The sequence below is a fragment of the Eschrichtius robustus genome, chromosome 18 (genome assembly GCF_028021215.1).
Source record: "Eschrichtius robustus isolate mEscRob2 chromosome 18, mEscRob2.pri, whole genome shotgun sequence".
In the NCBI taxonomy this organism is placed as follows: domain Eukaryota; kingdom Metazoa; phylum Chordata; class Mammalia; order Artiodactyla; family Eschrichtiidae; genus Eschrichtius; species Eschrichtius robustus.
Genome location: NC_090841.1, coordinates 52,772,034 through 52,793,161, shown reverse-complemented (window position 1 = coordinate 52,793,161; position 21,128 = coordinate 52,772,034). Strand labels below are relative to the sequence as shown.

The 21,128-nt window shown below is 36.2% G+C and overlaps 1 protein-coding gene across 1 annotated transcript in view; it reads right to left on the bottom strand.

The window, feature by feature from the left end:
• SCEL (sciellin) overlaps positions 1-21,128 on the bottom strand; it is a 329,317-nt gene that overhangs the window by 14,259 nt on the left and 293,930 nt on the right. The window contains 6 exon segments of the mRNA XM_068526475.1: positions 961-1,023; positions 15,445-15,501; positions 15,643-15,702; positions 15,849-15,908; positions 19,546-19,608; positions 20,556-20,606. Coding sequence (XP_068382576.1) covers positions 961-1,023; positions 15,445-15,501; positions 15,643-15,702; positions 15,849-15,908; positions 19,546-19,608; positions 20,556-20,606 — 354 coding nt within the window.

Genomic DNA, 21,128 nt, shown 5'->3' with positions numbered 1-21,128 from the left:
TGGATCATTTCCAAATAATATTTGAATGAGCTTGGTTAATTGTAAGCCCAATACTGTTCCCAAAATAGTGGATCCTATTGAAAGTGTATCCTCCCTCATTCTATCAGAGGCTTGCTTGGGATCACAAAAAGAGAAGGCAGAGGATGATTTGGGGAATTAAGGGAACAGAAAGAAACTACCTACCTCTTATATGCAAGAGCCTTTAAGAGATGAAAAACAGACAAAACAGTGAGCCAGCTCTTTTCCTACTTGTCTACTCTCTTCACTTGACATCAACAATATCATTTCTTTACATAAAAGTTTTTTTTTTTTTAAACAGAAAAAGCAGCTGTATCTTAGGAAGGTTAAAAATAGAAACTTATTGCTTCTAGGGTCCTCCCATGTGTTGGGAGAAGAATTGCTAAACATGGAAGACTTTTAAAATTCTTTCCTAATTTAAACAATCCGTAACAACAATGAAGTATAGCTTCTATCCTAACCTTCGCTGTAAAAGAAACAAAGTACAACAGTTTTAAAGCTGGTACTCTCTGTGGTGTAAAGAAATTCCAAAATTAGGTCCTGTTTTGTGGCTGTGATGAATTTGTGCATTCTTTTAGCACTACGTATCCAAGGAAGAGATCCCCAGAGTGCTTTCTGCACCGCTGAAAACCTACCAAGCAACAGTAAGTAAAAATAAATCTTCACAGCCCAAGTGCAGAGCACTGAATTTCCATGATGCCTTTTACAGTAAGCCATTGAACAGCAGGCCCTTAGTCAGAAATTCTAACAGAATTCAAATTTTGCTAACTTTTTTCCAAATCAGTTATTAAGCACCCTGTACATTGTTTTTCATATTCAGATAGTGTTTATATTTAAATATCACAGTACAGTTCAACTTCTCAGAAAATCTTTCAAGGTTATATAATTTATGAAGGCTCATGTGGAATTCATAAGAAAAACGTAAATTATAATAAGCCTTACCTTTCATTTTTACTCTTAGACATATTGGAATTTACTTCAATTAAATTTTCTAGGTCCTGGTCTCTATAGGAAAAAAATATATATTTTTTACATATATATATATGATGTAGTTACATACAATTTTAGGAAATAAACATTAGAATAAAAAATTTTTAGATCAGTACAAAATTTTAAACATAGTCATTTGTGGTCTTTAAGAATATGGACATTGAAAATCTGACATCGAGTATTTGTCCTATGCAACTCAAGTATGAGCATGGATTACGTTATGAGAGAGAAATAAAGAACTAATTTTTTGGAAGGTTTGAGAAATCTGGTCTGAAAAGAAACAACTGATTGATATTCACATTCGGCTAACTTTGAATGAATACTTACTTTGCATCACAAAGTACTAACTTGTGTATTTCCACGTGGATTATCTCATTCAGATCTCACAAAATCTTGCAGGACAGCATATGGGGCTCAGAAAGGCTAAGTGAATTTTCCAAGGTCAATTGACTAATTTGTAAAAGAGTCAAGGTTTGAGGCTGAGCCACCTGCCCATCTGAAATCAACTCTTAAATATTTAATTAGAGCCTTCATTCCAGCTTTTTGCATGACAGAAATATGAGAAGTCAACCCCAAATTTGAATAAACAATTCATAATGTGGAGGATAAATGGGACAATTACATTCTTAAATCTTGGGCTACAATAATGATTTGACACACCTTCATGAGATACAATGTTCTCTGGTATGTTATGTATATATTAATTATTTACATATTTGCTATAACACTGGTAGTTCTTAATTTTTTTCCATGAGTTTGGAAAAGCCTTGTCACCAACGCTATTGGTTAGCAGGATGGTTTAGGAGGCAGAGCAAGGCCATTTCTTTTCCTACTTTCTTGGGCAAGTTAGTCAACCTTTCTAAGCTTCCTTTTGTAAACTAGGATAATAATATCTAATTTCATAAGGTTGCAGTGAGAATAAATGAGTTAATGTAAGTAAAATTTGTAGGCACAAGGACTACAGTTGTGACTGAACTGAGTAAGAATAAATAAGTGATAATTAACAGAAGTGTAGTGACACAGCACTAGGCACTATGGATTCCAAAATTCTGAGGGACTATATTTTCATTTTTATTTCTGCCCTAACTTTTCACATCTTTAGAGTTAACTCCAGTTTTCATAAATCTCCTTTCTCCAGTCCTGAATAGTAGATTTCAAGTAAGGTTCTTTTACATGGAATCAGTGTAGGGACTCTGACTCACAAAATTAATATTGATAAGGATGAAAAATAACATAAAAGTCCTCATATTTATGTGGGATGAGATTTAATACTCTTTTTATATAACATCCAAGCCATCAATAAGTGATAAATATGCTAATTAAGCAGCATTCCATAGCTACACTTAAACCTCACATTTAAAATACTAGCTGCGGACCTGGGAGATCAGGAGGCAGGCAGGAGGGGCCCTCCAGGAGGAGCGGGAAAGGAGTGGAGGTTGATTGCCATGCCCACTCGGGCCTGGGGAGCCTGCTGAGCTCCTAGGCCATCCCCTGCCCTCCAAAGCCCCCTCCAGGCTGCGTGGGTCTTTGGGGGCACAGGACAGAGGCTGGGGAGATCAAGAGAGGCAGGCGGCAGATGAAGTCCCCTGCCCTCTGAAACCAGGGGTGGGGGGCACGCCTGGGCCACTTCTGTTCCTTGAGCCTAAGCCCCACCCACCACAGCCCCCAGGGCCTATTCCAGCCCTGTGGTCCCTGAGCATTGGCCCCACCCACCACCCAAACCTTGCCCTTGCTTAGGCCCTCCACAGCCAAGGCCTTTTTTTTTTCTTTTCCCTCTTCCTCTTTTTTACTATTGTGGTATTCATGTACCTTCCTGATGTTGATTCATCTATATTTTAATTTTATATTCTTCCTAACATATCTGTTAGTTTCCTAGTCTAATGTTATTTTTTACTTTGTTTTTTTCTTTTTTTTTTTGCTGCCCCAGGTGGCTTGTGGGGTCTTGGTTCACAAGCCTGGGGCCAAAGCTCCTGCAGTGGGGGCTCTGAGTCCAAACCACTAGACTAACAGAGAAAGACCCCAGGGAATATTCATTGGAGTGAGGTCTCACGGAGTTCCACATCTCAGCACAAAGACCCAGCTCTACCCAATAGCCTACAAACTCCAGTGTTGGAAGCCTCAGGCTAAACAACCAGTAAGACAGGAACACAATCCCACTCAAAAAAGAAAAAAGAGACGGTAAAAAAATATGCCATAGATGAAAGAACAAGGTATAAACCTACAAGACCAAATAAATGAAGAGGAAATAGGCAATCTACCTGAAAGAGAATTCAGAGTAATGATATTAAAGATGATCCAGAATCTCAGAAATAGAATGGAGGCATGGATTGAGAAAATACAAGAAATGTTTAACAAAGATCTAGAAGAACTAAAGAACAAACAAACAGAGATGAACAACACAATAACTGCAATGAAAAATACACTAGAAGGAATCAATAACAGAATAACTGAGGCAGAAGAATGAATAACTGAGCTGGAAGATAAAATGGTGGAAATAACTGCTGAGGAGCAGAATACAGAAAAAAGAATGAAAAGAATTGAAGACAATCTCAGAGACCTCTGGGACAACACTAAACGCACCAACATTCAAATTATAGGGGTCCCAGAAAAAGAGAGAAAAAGAAAGGGTCTGAGAAAATATTTGAAGAGATTATAGTTGAAAACTTCCCTAACATGGGAAAGGAAATAGTCACCCAAGTCCAGGAAGCACAGATAGTCCCACACAGGACAAACCCTAAGAAAAACACACCAAGACACATATTAATCAAACTAACAAAAATTAAATTCAAAGAAAAAATATTAAAAGCAGCAAGGGAAAAGCAACAAATAACATACAAAGGAATCCCCATAAAGTTATCAGCTGATTTTTCAGCGGAAACTCTGCAGGCCAGAAGGGAGTGGCAGGATATACTTAAAGTGATGAAAGAGAAAAACCTACAACCGAGATTACTCTACCCAGCAAGGATCACATTCAGATTTGATGGAGAAATCAAAAGCTTTTCAGACAAGCAAAAGCTAAGAGAATTTAGCACCACCAGACAAGCTTTACAACAAATGCTAAAGGAACTTCTCTAGGTGGGAAACACAGCAGAAGAAAAAGACCCACAAAAACAAACCCAAAACAATTAAGAAAATGGTAATAGGAACATACATATTGAAAATAACCTTGAATGTAAATGGATTAAATGCCCCAACCAAAGGAGAGAGACTGGCTGAATGGATACAAAAACAAGACCCATATATATGCTGTCTACAGTAGACCCACTTCAGACCTAGGGACACATACAGACTGAAAGTGAGGGGATGGAAAAAGATATTCCATGCAAATGGAAATCAAAAGAAAACTGGAGTAGCAATACTTGTATCAGATAAAATAGACTTTAAAATAAAGACTGTTACAAGAGATAAGGATGGACACTACATAATGATCAAAGGATCAATCCAAGAAGAAGATATAACAATTATAAATGTTTATGAACACAAAATAGGAGCACCTCAATACATAAGGCAAATGCTAACAACCGTGAAAGGAGAAATCAACAGTAACACGATAATAGTAGGGGACTTTAACACTCCACTTACGCCAATGGACAGATCATCCAAACAGAAAATAAATAAGGAAACACAAGCTTTAAATGACACAATAGACCAGATAGATCTAATTGATATTTATAGAACATTCCACCCAAAAGTGGCAGATTACACTTTCTCTCAATTGCTCATGGAACTTTCTCCAGGATAGATCACATTTTGGGTCACAAATCAAGCCTCAGAAAATTTAAGAAAATTGAAATCATATCAAGCATCTTTTCTGACCACAATGCTTTGAGACTGGAAATCAATTACAGGAAAAAAACTGTAAAAAACACAAATACATGGAGGCTAAACAGTGCGTTACTAAATAACCAAGAGATCACTGAAGAAATCAAAGAAGAAACAAAATAATACATAGAAACAAATGACAACGAAAACACAATGACCCAAAACCTATGGGACACAGCAAAAGCAGTTCTAGAGGGAAGTGTATAGCAATACAATCTCACCTCAAGAAACAAGAAAAATCTCAGATAAACAATGTAACCCTACACTTAAAAGAGTAAGAAGAACAAAGAAAACCCGAAGTCAGTACAAGGAAAGAAATCATAAAGATCAGAGCAGAAATAAATGAAATAGAAATGAAGAAAACAATAGCAAAGATCAATAAAACGAAAAGCTGGTTCTTTGAGAAGGTAAACAAAATTGATAAACCCTTAGCCAGACTCATCAAGAAAACAAAGGGAGAAGACTCAAATCAACATGATTAGAAATGAAAAAGAAGAAGTATCAACTGACACTGCAGAAATACAAAGGATCATGAGAGATTACTACAAACAACTATATGCCGATAAAATGGACAACCTGGAAGAAATGGACAAATTCCTGGAAAGGTACAATTTTCCAAGACTGAACCAGGAAGAATTAGAAAATATAAACAGACCTATCGCAAGTAATGAAATTGAAACCATAATTAAAAATCTTACAACAAACAAAAGTTCAGGACCAGATGGCTTCACAGGTGAATTCTATCAAACATTTAGAGAAGAGCTAACACCCATCCTTCTCAAACTCTTCAAAAAATTGCAGAGGGAGAAACACTCCCAAATTCATTCTACGAAGCCACAATCACCCTGATACCAAAACCAGAAAATGATATCACAAAAAAAGAAAATTATAGACCAATATCACTGATGAACATAGATGCAAATATTCTGAACAAAATACTAGCAAACAGAATGCAATAGCACATTAAAAGGATCATACACCATGATCAAGTGGGATTTAACCCAGGGATGCAAGGATTCTTCGGTATATGCAAATCAATCAATGTGATACACCACATTAACAAATTAAGGAATAAAAACCATATGATCATCTCAATAGATGCAGAAAAAGCTTTCGACAAAATTCAACACCAATTTATGATAAAAACTCTCCAGAAAATGGGTATAGAGGGAAGTTACCTAAACATAATAAAGGCCATATATGACAAAGCCACAGCAAGCATCATACTCAATAGTGAAAAACTGAAAGCATTTCCATAAGATCAAGAACAAGACAAGGATGTCCATTCTTGCCACTCTTACTCAACATATTTTTGGAAGTCCTAGCCACAGCAATCAGAGAAGAAAAATAAGTAAAAGGAATACAAATTGGAAAAGAAGAAGTAAAACTGTCACTGTTTGTCGATGGTATGATACTATATGTAGAAAATCCTAAAGATGCCACCAGAAAACTACTAGAACTAATCAATGAATTTGGTAAGGTTGCAGGATACAAAATTAATGCACAGACATCTCAGGCATTCCTATACACCAACAATGAAAAATCAGAAAGATAATTTAAGGAAACACTCCCATTTACCATTGCAACAAAAAGAATAAAATACCTAGGAATAAACCTGCCTAAGGAGACAAAAGACCTGTATGCAGAAAACTATAAGACACTGATGAAAGAAATTAAAGATGATACAAACAGATGGAGAGATATACCATGTTCTTAGATTGGAAGAATCAACAATGAGAAAATGACTATACTACCCAAAGCAATCTACAGATTCAATGCAATCCCTATCAAATGACCAATGGCATTCTTCACAGAACTAGAACAAAAAATTTCACAATTTGTATGGAAACACAAAAGACCCTGAATAGCCAAAACAATCTTGAGAAAGAAAAACAGAGTTGGAGGAATCAGGTCCCCGACTTCAAACTATACCACAAACCTACAGTAATCAAGACAATATGGTACTGGCACAAAAACAGAAATATAGATCAATGGAACAGGATAGAAAGCCCAGATATAAACCCACACACATACGGTCACCTACTTTATGACAAAGGAGGCACGAACATACGATGGAGAAAAGACAGCCTCTTCAATAGTGGTGTTGGGAAAACAGGACAGCTACATGTAAAAGAATGAGATTAGAACACTACCTAACACCATACACAAAAATAAACTTCAAATGGATTAAAGACTTAAATGTAAGACCAGACACTATAAAACTCTTAGAGGAAAACATAGGAAAAACACTCTTTGACATAAACCACAGCAAGATCTTTTTTGACCCACCTCCTAGAGTAATGGAAATAAAAACAAAAATAAACAAATGGGACTTAATTAAACTTAAAAGCTTTTGCACAGCAAAGGAAACCATAAACAAGACAAAAAGACAACCCACAGAATGGGAGAAAATATTTGCAAATGAAACAACAGACAAAGGATTAATCTCTAAAATATACAAACAGCTCATGGAGATCATTATCAAAAAACCAAACAATCCAGTTAAAAAATGGGCAGAAGACCTGAATAGACATTTCACCAGGAAGACATACAGATGGCCAAGAGGCATACGAAAAGATACTCAACATCACTAATTATTAGAGAAATGCAAATCAAAACTACAATGAGGTATCACCTCTACCTGTCAGAATGGCCATTATCAAAAAATCTAGAAACAGTAAATGCTGGAGAGGGTGTGGTGAAAAGGGAACTCTTCTGCACTGTTGGTGGGAATGTAAATTGATGCAACCACTACGGAAAACAGTATGGAGGTTCCTTAACTAAAAATAGAACTACCATATGACCCAGCAATCCACTACTAGGCATATACCTTGAGAAAACCATAATTCAAAAAGAGTCATGTACCACAGTATTCATTGCAGCACTATTTACAATAGCCAAGACATGGAAACAACCTAAGTGTCCATCGACAGATGAATGGGTAAAGAAGATGTGGCACATATATACATTGGAATATTACTCAGCCATTAAAAGAAACGAAATTAAGTTATTTGTAGTGAGGTGGGTGGACCTAGAGTCTGTCATACAGAGTGAAGTAAGTCAGAAAGAGAAAAACAAATACTGTATGCTAACACATATATATGGAATCTAAAAAAAAAAAAAATTGGTATTGATGAACTTAGTTGCAGGGCACGAATAAAGAGGTAGACATAGAGAATGGACTTGAGGACATGGGGTGGGAGGGTGAAGCTGGGGCAAAGTGAGAGTAACATCAACATATATACACTACCGAATGTAAAATAGTTGGCTGGTGGGAAGCAGCAGCATAGCACAGGGAGATCAGCTCGGTGCTTTGTGTCCATCTATAGGGGTGGGATAGGGAGGATGGGAGGGAGGCTCAAGAGGGAGGGGATATGGGGACATGTGTGTGCATATGGCTGATTCGCTTTGTTGTGCAACAGAAACTAACACAGTATTGTGAAGCAATTGTACTCCATTAAAGATCTTTTTTAAAAAACAAAGTAAAATAAAATACTAGCTGCACATCTTTGAAAATGTAGAAATTAGTTAAATTATTTTTTAATGTGAGTTATAGTAGAAAATATGCCAATTAATATATGTAAAAAGTACAGGATTTCAGAAGTAGCTCAGAAGTATCAAAATCATTTGATTCTGCAGTCTGAATGATGTAAAATTCAAAACTGACTTCTTCAACATAACTACTAGAACTGTGTGAGGAGACCTCCCAGATCGCATCTTTCCAATCTAGAAATAGAGACAGCAGGCTTTGCATTCACCTAACCTGTGACGGTCCTTCCCTATTACTAGAGTCACCTTCTTGACCTCAGGTGTTACCATACTATCTTAATAGCCTGAGCATTAAATGATCCTCCCCTTAACATTTTAAAATACAATAGTACTTTACTAAATACTTGGGGATAATGGGATAAAAATTAAGTGGATTATCATGATCTTCCATAATCCAGTTTCCCAGGAATGCCAAACAGGGACGGTTGGCAATGACAAACAGTGAGAGATCACCAGGAAATGCGAATTTTGGGGAATTAGAATTCTGTCCCTGGAAGTGATTCTCCCTCCAAAGCTAACCTTGGATGAACTGAGTGACATTTTTTAAGGAAGTTGGTGTTTTTCATTATGACTTGAGAGTAAAATCACATTACCATGGCTAACATGGCCTTGCACGCAGTAGCTGCTCCGAAAATACTTGTGGCATTAAATTAATTTAAATTCTCTTTTTTCTCCTCCTCTGGTGGAAATCTATGCTACCTTACCCAGCTCTGGGAAAAGACCTGAAAGGGACCCCAAGGGAAAGATATTAGACCCTGAACCTTTATGGCAGTCAGCTTTGGCCACATCTAGGTACAGAGTGTACACAATAACCTCTTAGAAACAGTTCAGAAGAGACGGTGATGGACATTTCACCTCCATTTGCGTCAATCACCTAGAACCTGCCTTATTTCACCCCTGAATTGCACATATTTCTTTCCTTTTTTTCACACAGCTCCCAACCAGGGCTTTGTTTCCTTATTTCGGGACATTTCCTTAGGGGTTGAATTTTGCCCTCCCACCAAATTTATATGTTGAAGTCCTAACGCCAGAAAAAATCGAGTTCAAATGAGGTCATTAGGGTGGGCCGTAATCCAATATGATTGGTATCTTTATAAGTAGAGGAAATTTAGGCTCAGATACACACACAGATGGATAACAATGTGAAGACAGAGGGTAAAGACAGCCCTCTACCAGCCAAGGAGAAAGGCCTGGAATAGATCCTTCCCTCTGGACCTTCAGAAGGAGCCAACCCTACTGACATACTGATCTTGGATTTCTAGCTTCCAGACGGTGAGAAAATTAATTTCTCTTTTAAGCCACCCAGGCTGTGGTTCTTGTCATGGCAGCCCTAGCAACCAAATACACATTTGCTTCTGCCCTCATGACATGATTATGTTTAGTTTCTCAGCCTGATGTTGGATGCCCTCACCTGCTCTGGCACTTTCCACTCCTGGCTGCTGCAGATACTGCATCTTTGATCTGCCTATACCACCCCACCTCCTCACGCGCAGGACCCAAGTCTTTTGGACCCTAGCTATTGTGAGGGAGAGTGGAAATGGATTTAGATCTAAGCAAGGAGGAGAAACCAGAATCCTGCAAATCCAACCACTGTAGGTAGATAACTCAAAATTGGAACGTATGCTTGCCTTCAAAGAAGCACACTCCCAAAGGGATATAATTGTCAATCATTGAGTAAACCATGTTATTAGGGGTTTCATAGAATTTTTGCTGTTTTTATTAAACAGTGCCACATATCAAGTTTGGTAGAGTGGATTATAAGATTTTATTCTGAATATTTTATACTAATATTTAAAGCAAAATTAAAAGTTCCAGATCATGAAAAGTACAAAATGTGGATTTGCTCTGGTTGTTCACCCTGATTGATGTCATCAGCTAGATTTGGAGATCCAATAAAAGAAGTTCAGATTGCCCATAAACTTCCCAAGTTGAAAAATGTAAAAATAAATTTTCATTCTTTAATTAAGACTACATCTATCTTATCGTGTCTTTTACACTGTGGTAGAAGATGAAGAGCTGTGAGTCAAAGTGTGAAAAATAGATTTTTATAGAAGCCCAGCCAAATGCTGCAGGGTCAAACAAAGGCTTGATTCCAAACCTTTTCTGTGGCAGTTCAGTGGAAGACCTTATAATTTTGTGATTTTATGAACAGTTGGAATTAACTTCAAGAAAAACCACCAATTCTCTGTGGATACAGAGAGAAATGCTAAAAAGAAATTTTGTTAACCATAGCAACTGAAAATGCTTTTCTTTACATAGACTACAGAATGTTTGGGAGAAGATATGCGTTATCTGCTATGTAGAGTCATAGCACACATTTTGAACATGAGCATTTATCTATGTTATAATCATGTAATTTATTTTCTACTGCCCCATTAAGGAATATAATACTCCCTTGCAGAGCAGATTAAAGAAAAAAAATAGAGATTCTGGGGACCAAGGCTTATTATGTCTCTTATAACACAACTTTTCCTAGGATATGCTCTACATGAGAGAAAGTAATCAGCTCACTCCCAACTGCTCTTCCTCTCTTATGAAGGTGTGGGAGGTATTTATCAAATGCTGCAATATGTTTCTCTCTCTCCAGCTCACTTACATCGTTTTTGCAGAGTATCAAACACATTTGCAAAATTAAAAACCTCCATATAGAAAATTTACTATGGTACTTCTTTTATGCCAAGAACTAAAACTAAGGCTTTAAGCTTTAGTTCAAAGGAATATTTATCTCTCTGAAGGGAGTGTAGAATACAGTGAGATAACTGCTATAATTCTTCAACTCTACTGAATTTGCAAAATGGTCCCAGCTTTACATATTTTTATAATTTGTTTCAATGAGGGAGTCTTAACGATTTTATATTAAAGAAATTAACAGGTCCGTAGAGAAAATGATCAATTTAGGTATTTTAAATATAAGATGTGACCAAGAATTTCAGTGGCTCTAATTCACCATGGTTCATTGAGATTACATTTCAAAATAGAGTCATTGGCTTGAGCAAGGAGACCAGTCATAGGATATCAGATCCCTCCAGTCTAGTTTCACTCATGGGGCTCAGAGTGTTAGAGTTATAAGGCAATGGGCTTTGTCTAGTTGGATGATCACAGGTCTTGATTAGTTTTGAAATTTAGCTTGTAACTCAGAGAATATTTATTAAGCACCTAATACGTGTCAAGCATTGTGCCATGAATTGTAGATAAAGACACGAACAAGACAGATCCAATCTTTGCCCTTAAAAAATCCAATAGTTGACGAGAGATTATTAAATAATAATTCCAAGAGACAAATATCATAGGACAGAAGAACAGAGAGCTTGAGAACATCCAGAAGGACCTGATGCAGAAGTGATGGGTCAGGTTGGGCTTCCCAGAGCCTGAGTAAAAGACACCTAAGCTGACACCTAAAGGATAAGTGGCAGTTATCCATGCAGCAGCAATGACAGAGGAGCGAGGCGTGTTCATGTCAGGGGGTGTGTGGGTGGGCTTTGCTTGTGGGTGGAGCATAGGGAATGGGGTTGGGGAGGCCTGTGGAGGCAACATCATGGCGAGCTTTGGAAACCAGGTTAAGGGGTACACTGTTGTCCAGTGGCAATGGGAAGCCACTGGAGGATTTCATCAGAGGAAGGACAGGATCAGATTTGTGTTTTAAGAAGATCACTCTACAGTGTGGCAGACAGATTGAAGGGCAGAAGGTACCAGAGACAGCAGAGGGACCAGTGAGGAGACTTAACAGTAAGCTGGGCTATAGTAGCAGTTGGGATGATGAAATGTCTCGGTTCCTGAGATAACTAGGAGAAGCACCCAGAGTGACCTACTGATTATGGAGAATTAAGCAATGGAAAGAGTCAAGGTTACCTCCCACCTCCAGCTTTCTGTCTTGAGCAGAAGTATGAGAAATATGCAATAGGAAGATAGGAAGGAAACCTCCTCTTATTGGGATATTAACAAGGTATGTCTTAGCAAATAGGAAGCCCTTATAAAGATGGACGTATAACACTACAAATAGTTCAGAATATTTTTTCTGCTTCAGATGAAGGTTGCCTTTTCTAACTGTAAAGACCTGTATCACTAGATGTTTTTCAATCTTCATGTGGGAGCAGCAGTTTATAGGCTACCGATAATTAAATATGCCACTTTAATGTTGGTTAATGAAAATGTGAAACTGTCATTGCTAAAATTCACAGTTTCTCCCTGAATAAATGAAAATTCTGTACACATTTGCATTTGTTCAAGTTGTTGTCTTCCTAGAAAGAGCTCAAGGACACCTGCTTACATTCTGATCCATGACTGAAATTTATTCCACCCCTAACTGTGAATTAAATATACAGCTGCTGGAAATGCTAGCAAAGTCACATAAAAGGAACTCTGATTCACTGCTGTTATACTATTAAATAATCAGTGCTCCTGTCACATTGAATTGGATGTAAAAGTGCCTTGTGGCTGTTATTCCTACTGGGAGTCATGTTAAAATGCCCCCTCTCTTTACCCATTAAAATCAAGTGGGCCACATAAATACATTGCAGATACAGGTGACTGAACATATTGAATGAAGTCACTTTTTTCAAATAGGCAGCTTAGTCTTTCCTGTTTTTTCTGCAGTAATTCTTGAATATCCTGGCTGATTATCATCAAATCTGGTGTAACTACTAAAGAATAGTCAGACATCACTTAGGTTAGATTTGTGGATCAAGCTGCCATCTGATATAGAGAACAAACTAGTGGTTACCAGTGGGGAGAGGCAAGGGGGAGAGGGGCAATATAGGGGTAGCTAATTGAGAGGTACAAACCATTAGGTATAAAATAAGCTACAAGGATATATTCTATGATATGGAGAATATGGCAAATAGTTTGTAATAACTATAAGTGGAGTATAACCTTTAAAATTGTGAATCACTATATCATATACCTGTAATTTATATCATATTATACATCAACTATACCTCACTAAAAAGTTTAAAAATAAATCCTTAAAAAAGGCTGCCATCTGAAAACAACATGATGGTCAATATTTTTAAATTTCTTTTTTATAGTAATCCTATCTGTATAAGGAAAATGTCCTCTTCTTATAGATACTTTGTTAGGAGTTGCTGAACTACAAATTACTTTTTATGAAATTAGCCTCTTCTAATAAACAAAAGGCAAAACTCTTATGAGAAATTTACCACTATCTGTCAACATAGTACATTTGCAGAAGGAGGAAGGGAAGGAGGCAAAAGTAAGAAGAAGGGGAAAGGGAGGGAGGGAGAGGAGGAAGGAGGGAACAGGAGCGGGGCAGAGAGAGAGAGAGAGAGAGAGGGCGCTACAATTTATGGAAACAGCCACTAAGGGAGAAGTTGGCTACAGTAGCCACTGTTAGTTATTCCATACGTGCTTGTTAAACCTAACCACTTCCAACATGGGTTGGGAACCTCCTAAAACTGTTACTAATAAAAATAAAAATCTGCCCCTACCAGTACCACTCTGAAGAAATGGTTCTACTTATCAAAGATATTTCCATACGCTTACCAGTGGCAGGGTCAGCACCAAAAGTCCGCTATTATTTCAGTTATTAGAAAATCTCTATAAGACAAACCTTCCTCTCCTCTCTGTCATTTCCATAATAATTTTCTAGAAAAAAAGTGTATCTAATTGTAGTCCTTTAACTGCAGGGGTGGGAGGGGAATTAGAAAGGAAGGGACCATAGGGAGAATAAAGGACAGAAAGAAGGGGTAAATCTGAGCTTTTTTTGCTCCCAATCTTTTGTCCTTCTTCCAGTAGTGACATCAGAAGGACTTGGGTTTAGATCCAGGATGTGTTTTCTTTCTTGGGAAGTTTATTTTATATCTTTGAGCTATAGTTTCCTCTTCTGTAAAATAGCGTGCATGAATATATTTCTCATGGGGTTGGTGGTTGTGAGGATTAAATGTATATAAATTGCCAGGCACACCAGAGGTGTTCAATAAATACTGCTGTCTAATTAGCAATTGCTCTTCAATTGCCTTGGTACCTTCCTACCTCAGACACCCCAACACCTTGTGATAAAAACACACAAACAGAAAAGGCAAATTAAAACACAAGGATTGACATATATACACTCCCATGTGTAAAATAGATAGCTAGTGGGAGCATGCTATAAAGCACAGGAAGCTCAGCTCAGTGTTCTGTGACAACCTAGACGGGTGGGATGGGGGGGAGGGGTGGGAGGGAGGTCCAAGAGGGAGGTATACATATAGGTATAGGTATACATATAGCTGACTCACTTCATTGTACAGCAGAAACTAACACAACATTGTAAAGCAATTATACTCCAAAAAAAAAAAAAAAGAACCACTAATGTAGAAAACAAAAAGACATAAGATTTAGGCCGATGAGCACATCACACTATCCTCTTTCTCCCCGTGGCTTCAAAGCACTTTCCATATGTTAATTTGCTTTCTTTATCCCAGAATATTGAGACTTTAATTCCCAGCTATATATTTATTATGGCAAAATTTCAGGTCAGCAGAACAATCTGGGCTTCTCATACAACGCACTCTGGTGCATTATCAATAAGCTCTTTTGGTGAAAGATATGACATAAAGATAGTGAATTATAAGATATTTACAAAACTCAAAATGGAAGTTCAAGGTTAAAATCTGCTGGAATATTTTGTGAGCCCACATGAGCTGTGGATCTGTAATTCTGAAGACTGAATATCATTTCCAATGCTCCAATGCTCTGTAGGCATCTGTGTAAACCACCGGTTTGGTCCAGCTTCTCCAAAATATGTTTTCCTCTTATTTAATTTCACTCATTTTTCATATCAGTCCTGATACTCTATTTCCTATAGGCAACAAACCCTAAGTTGTCTTCGTGAAAATAAGAAGTACAAAACTGAGTCCAAAAGAGTGCAATTGATTCCAGAAGAGTGCAGCATGTTCTCGGCTGACAGGAAACACATGGTTATAAATGTGTGCGCATTTGAACACTCAAGAAAAACGGAAATCTTCTTTTAAAAAAAGAGAAGAAAGAAAGCAAGAAAGCGAGCAAGAAAGGAAATTCCTAACCTAGAACCTTGGGAACATGTCAAGATAGTTAGGCAAAGTCATTTACCGCTTAGTATTTCTGAGAGGTGAAGGTTTCACTTTAATAAGATTGTCCAAAGCTTGGCTTTTCAAAAGAGAAAAAAATAAACTCCAATTAGTGATAGGTTGTTTTGCTTGTGCTAGGTCTATAAAGCAATATAATAAATCTACTCCACTCAGGGGCAACAGACATGAGAACGTGAAATGACTGTTTTTATTTGATTACCTTTGATTGCTTCTGATTACTTCAGGATTCACTTGGATGAGGTTATTGAGATCCCGGTTTCTTTAAAAAGAAAAATTAAAAGGGAGCAGGTTAATTATAAATAAATTCTTTTGGTAAGATCATTAAGGTTACAAATGTGCTTGAAATAATTGTAAAACAAAATATTCTTCCTACCCAAAGCACAAAAATTAATACAGTTCTATTACCTTTGGTTGTTGGAGAGAGTTTCAGCATTCACTTTGATGAGTTTATCAAGATCTTGATTTCTTCAAATGGAAAAAAAAATTAAAGCAGCTTGTGTTAGAGATAATACAGGTTTAAGTTGGCTGGAATTGGAAGAAGGGATTAGCTATTTTATCATTTAGTATAAGACATATTGGTTTGGCATAGAACCTCCCTGAAATAAATTTCCAAACCAATCCAGGGAGGACTAATTATGTTGGATCAGGAGAAGAATTATTCTGACTTCACACGCTTATTGTCAGAGCCCATCTACAAGGGCACGCTAACTCAGAGTTCACAGCAAACATCTCATGATTGACCACTTTTACTCTGGAATGTTTTAACAGTATGAAGATACAAACTGATTCTAAGGTCCTTGATATTTTAAAAATCATATTCACCAGCTAAAGATACCATTTTTTAAAAAAAATAAGAAACTCCCAAACTAGGATTATACTTAAGTCTTGGCAAAGAGAGTTCCAGTAATCTATCAAAATTGTGACTTTTCTTTCCTCTACCATGACTTACAAAGCTGAAATCATGGTAAATTAGGGACATACTCTGATAACTGTCCACTTCCTAGTTGAAACCCTATCAGTTTCTTTCCTCAGTCGGAGAACAGTATTTCCTCCCACCTGGTTTGCTATCACTCATTGCCTCTGTATAACACTTTGCTTCTAAGGTCTGGAAAGTAGTGATTTTTCAACGTGTTCCTCTAAACCGCTTTATAATATTTATTCAAAGAAGAGCCCACAATAGCTAGAAATCTTGGGATTGATAACACCTGCTTTCAGTAAATTTTGGCAGCTACCTGCCTGTACCTCCTTCCCCCCAAAAGTCCTTTTCCCTTATATAAAAATTAAGTATGGTTTACTCTTCAAAAAGACTGATGCAAGGTTAGGAACTGAAGGAGAGCCACTTAGAGGTTAGTCATCAAAAAGTCTGAGAAAAAGGTCTGCATTTCCTTCCCCAACCCCTAAGCCTTTCCACAGAATTTGCTTCCCAGCTCATGGCTTCACTGAGTTTGATCTCTTCATCTTTGTTCTCAGATCTCCATGGTAGACAGAAAGCCCCTAAATGAATGTTTACTGTTTTGAATTATCTTCAATAGCATATTCTCAATTAAAGATAATCAACTGGTATTTACAAACACTATCAAAGAAATGATAAACACATGAGAACTATCCAAAATAAAATTTTCTTGTATAAATTGATTACAAAAACCTGTTATAAAGTTAAATTGTGCCTGAAAGACGATCTTTAAAATGAGGATAATTTCATACATTGAAAGAATAAAAAGTACAAAAAATAAAACTTTGTAGAGGAAATAATATGTCAAAGGCCACAACCTTCTAATACATAAAATCAATCACAATATTTTAGTGTAACTACATATAATATTCACCAACCAGCATAATTAAGAGTAAGCTGCATAAAAAATGCAAACACAAACATGAGAACTCCCGTTTTTACTGTTCTGCTCAGTACAGAAAACTTGGTTCATTCCAAATCTTAGAACTGTGCTATTCAAACTACTACATCATAGAGCTCATTAAAAAATACAATTTACATCACAGCCCAATACTTTCTGTTTTCAGTCAGACAGACACACACACACACACACACATAATAAAACATAAATTTCACAAAATAAAACACCCACTACGTAAGAACTCTCATGTTTTCTACTCTATTTCACTCTAGTTAACTGGGAAAAAGTGCTGACTGCCACTCACTAAATTAATTACAAGACCATTTAATGGGATGTGACCCACAATTTGAGAAACACTAGCTTAGAAAACATATATAAACGTTTGCTATGTTATACCACTTCTCTTAAAAAGACGACACCTTGTGTCAATAAAGCAAGGATCTCAGTAATAGTCCTGAATTGCCTTGACTGATAGCATCATGCAACTTAATGAACAGAAAACTTACAGACACTTTTTTCAGACCCTGGATCCTACAAACACAGGAATTTTATATCTAAATTTTATCCAGGAAAAATGTAACATTTTTCCTACTCAAGTTACTGCTTTCATTTATTTTGCTTTAAGGATATAGGGATGCACTGAAATATTTAGCTATTATTATTTTCATGTAGTTCAAAAGTTGTAAAGTGTTTTGCGGTCATTGGCATAAATTTGTGCCATTGTCACTTCAAAGACTGTGAAGTAATATTTCAAGTGACCCTGTGAAGGTAGTAGAGAACATCTCCAGGCTGTCCCATGGCAAGAGTAAAAGTCCTAGCTTTATAGTTTCCACTATTTCCTGAGGTACTGAATCAACTTTCACCTATTTTAAGATCAAAGTCTCCATGCTGTGATTTAAAGACCAGGAGTTGGGCTGGGAGTTGGAAGAACTCACAGAAGATTATGAGACTTTTGCCCCAAATACTTCAGTATTCTCATTTGTAAAATGAGGAGATTGGATTTGTTCATCTCTAAGCCTCTGCCCATCTCTAACATCTTCTACTCCTAGCAGTCTATGAATGTGAATTTTACTGCCTGTCATGTTTATTAAATTAGTTATTTCATGTCTCCTTTTCTTTTTAAATGCAACTCACTGACAATACATTCTATATTCAGCAAGCAGTACATAAGCGTCCCAAAATGTAATATATTAAATTGACAACCTATTATTGTCTTGGAGTCCCATCTCTTTGCTCCCAGTACATAATTAGCTTTAATCTATGATAATTGCTTGCTGTTAATAAGATTGAGTATGTCTACTGAATTCTCTTTTTGGCATCCACGGCCTATAATTACACCTAATGTGCACCTAATGATACCTAGTTGTAAGCTTCAAACCCAGTAGGTGCTCGGTCATTATTCACCGCCTAACAGATCACAGAACTACTATTCATCTTCCACTAGTTTTCTCTGTGACACTGGTCGCATCACTTAACCTTTCTGAGTCTTAATTTCTTCTTCTGTAAATAGAATAGGTTTGACTGGAACAGTGGTTTGCAAGTGTTCATAGTAACTGGGCTATGAGTTTTCTGAGGTTCCTTCCTTCTATCTCTAAAATTTTGCAATTTTTGTATGTACCAGCTAAACTCAAAAAAGTGAAATCATAAAAACATTCTTAAATATATATATATAAATATATACGTACATATATATAATAGTAGTGTATAATGATATAAAAATCTTCATATAACCAGAGACAAAAAGTGAATTTCATTTTCATCATTATAGATACTACTTAAAGAATTATCAAATTTTAGATCCATTACTTTGCTGCGAGCAGCAAACCATCTAAGAAATAATGAACCTCATAAAATTTCCACCGACTACCAGAAAACACCCTCTGAAAACGAGGTGAATGTTATTGCTTATAACTAATGAGGTGTCCAGCTCCTTTCAAAAAATTAACTATCATTAATAAATTTAACCAAATCCAGAGACAAAGGTATTAACATCAATACTACAAAACATAAACAGGGCATAGACTAGCTATGTTTCTATCCCAATCACTCCCTTCAATTGCTTTACTTGAGCTGCCTTTCTTTTTTTTAGCAAATAGATATCTAAGTTTTCAGGGACATATAAAAATTGTGATGACTTTTCAAGATTTATATTCAGTTTGCCCATAGAATGATTACAAGTCATTTATATTCAAATCGTACTTAGTTAAGGAGAAACAAAGCAAAGTAAATAAATCACATCCTTCTCTTACCCGGCTGTGTTTTTGACAGCTTTGGGGCTTACGTTAATAAGTTCATCAAGATCTTGTTCACTGCTAAAACAAAATAAAATACAAGGTCAAATTCAGTTGGAAATCAGAAACAATGGCTGGCATTGTTTCTTCTGATGCTTGTGAATCATTCCATGGGATCCTAAACAAAAAGTGATAAATTTACCGAGTTTCTACTTTATATATATTAGTTATATTAGTTATCTTTTTTAAATCCTCAAAACAACTGAGTTAAATATTACCATTCTCTCTTTATAAATAAATTGAGTCTCATAGAAATTAAGACACTCTTTGGGCCAGATACCTAAGAAATGACTGAGGGTGAACTAGGATTGAAACCATAGCTGGATCCCAAACCACATGCTCCCTTCTGCTAACATCCTTCCTCTCTCTATTCACAATAATTCCTTACATCTGCACAATGCTTTTCACCAACATTATCAACACAATAATCTTGAGAGGTAGCTTGGAGTTACTCTGTCATGCTTTTCTTAACTTTTGCTCCAGTGAATGATGGGTCTTAACTTTTCAAGAAGACAGGAGTATAATCAAAATCATGTAGAAATATTCTGATCAAGTATTAGAATGTTATGTCACCAATTTTCTGAAGAGTCATTTAAATATTAATCCTTGGGTTTGTGAAAGAGGAGAAAGCCAATATTCTTTGGTTTATTCAGTTTTATGAACTTATAATTTATTTACTATAAACTTGCAGTAATAACCTACTTATGCTACTTATGCTATCCAATGAATTTCTCAAATAGTCATTAGACAGAATTAGCTTCAATATTACAATTTGAACAATATTATAATGTAATAAATTGAAGCAACACAATAAAAGAAAAAATCTATCTACCATCATTACACATCAACAAATCAATTTGTTCTCTTTTTTTTCATGTCCCCTTTCAAATGTCCTTAGCCAAATAATCTTATTCTGGGGCATAAATTGAAGACTTGGTCACGAGTCTTCAATAATCTAATAAGCTTACCTTTTATTTGCTGAGGGAGTCACTTTGATAAGATTGTTCAGATCTTGGTTCCTAAAAAATGTTGTAAGTTTCAATAAGGGGGTAAAATCAAGTCAAATCAATTACAATTTGTACATTTTTTTTTCAGTATTAATATTGAATCAAGTGATTGTTGTTAATTCAAAACTTCATCTTACTTGAGTTCTTTTTTAGCCCTCTGTAAAAGCAGGTGGCTACTATCAATTCATTTCTTACACAACTACATATATATGAAAATTTAATTTAGTTTTATTCTTATTTATTTTAAGACAACTTCAAATTTAAATTGCTCTTAAACTCCTTGTTTTCCAAGAATATTTTTGAAGCTTGTAATGAATAAGAGAAAAATTTAAATTGTTCATCATTTGCACGTGTTCCTTGCTTCCCTCCCCTCAAAACAAAACAAAACAAAAACCTGGGATTTTTTTAAAAAGAGGCTATTTCCTGATTCTAAAGTATGGAGGTAATATACATAATATGAATATGTAACATTCAGGCTACTCCAAGATATTAATCAGTTCAGAATCATGCTTCATGCAATGTTAAGTCAGAACA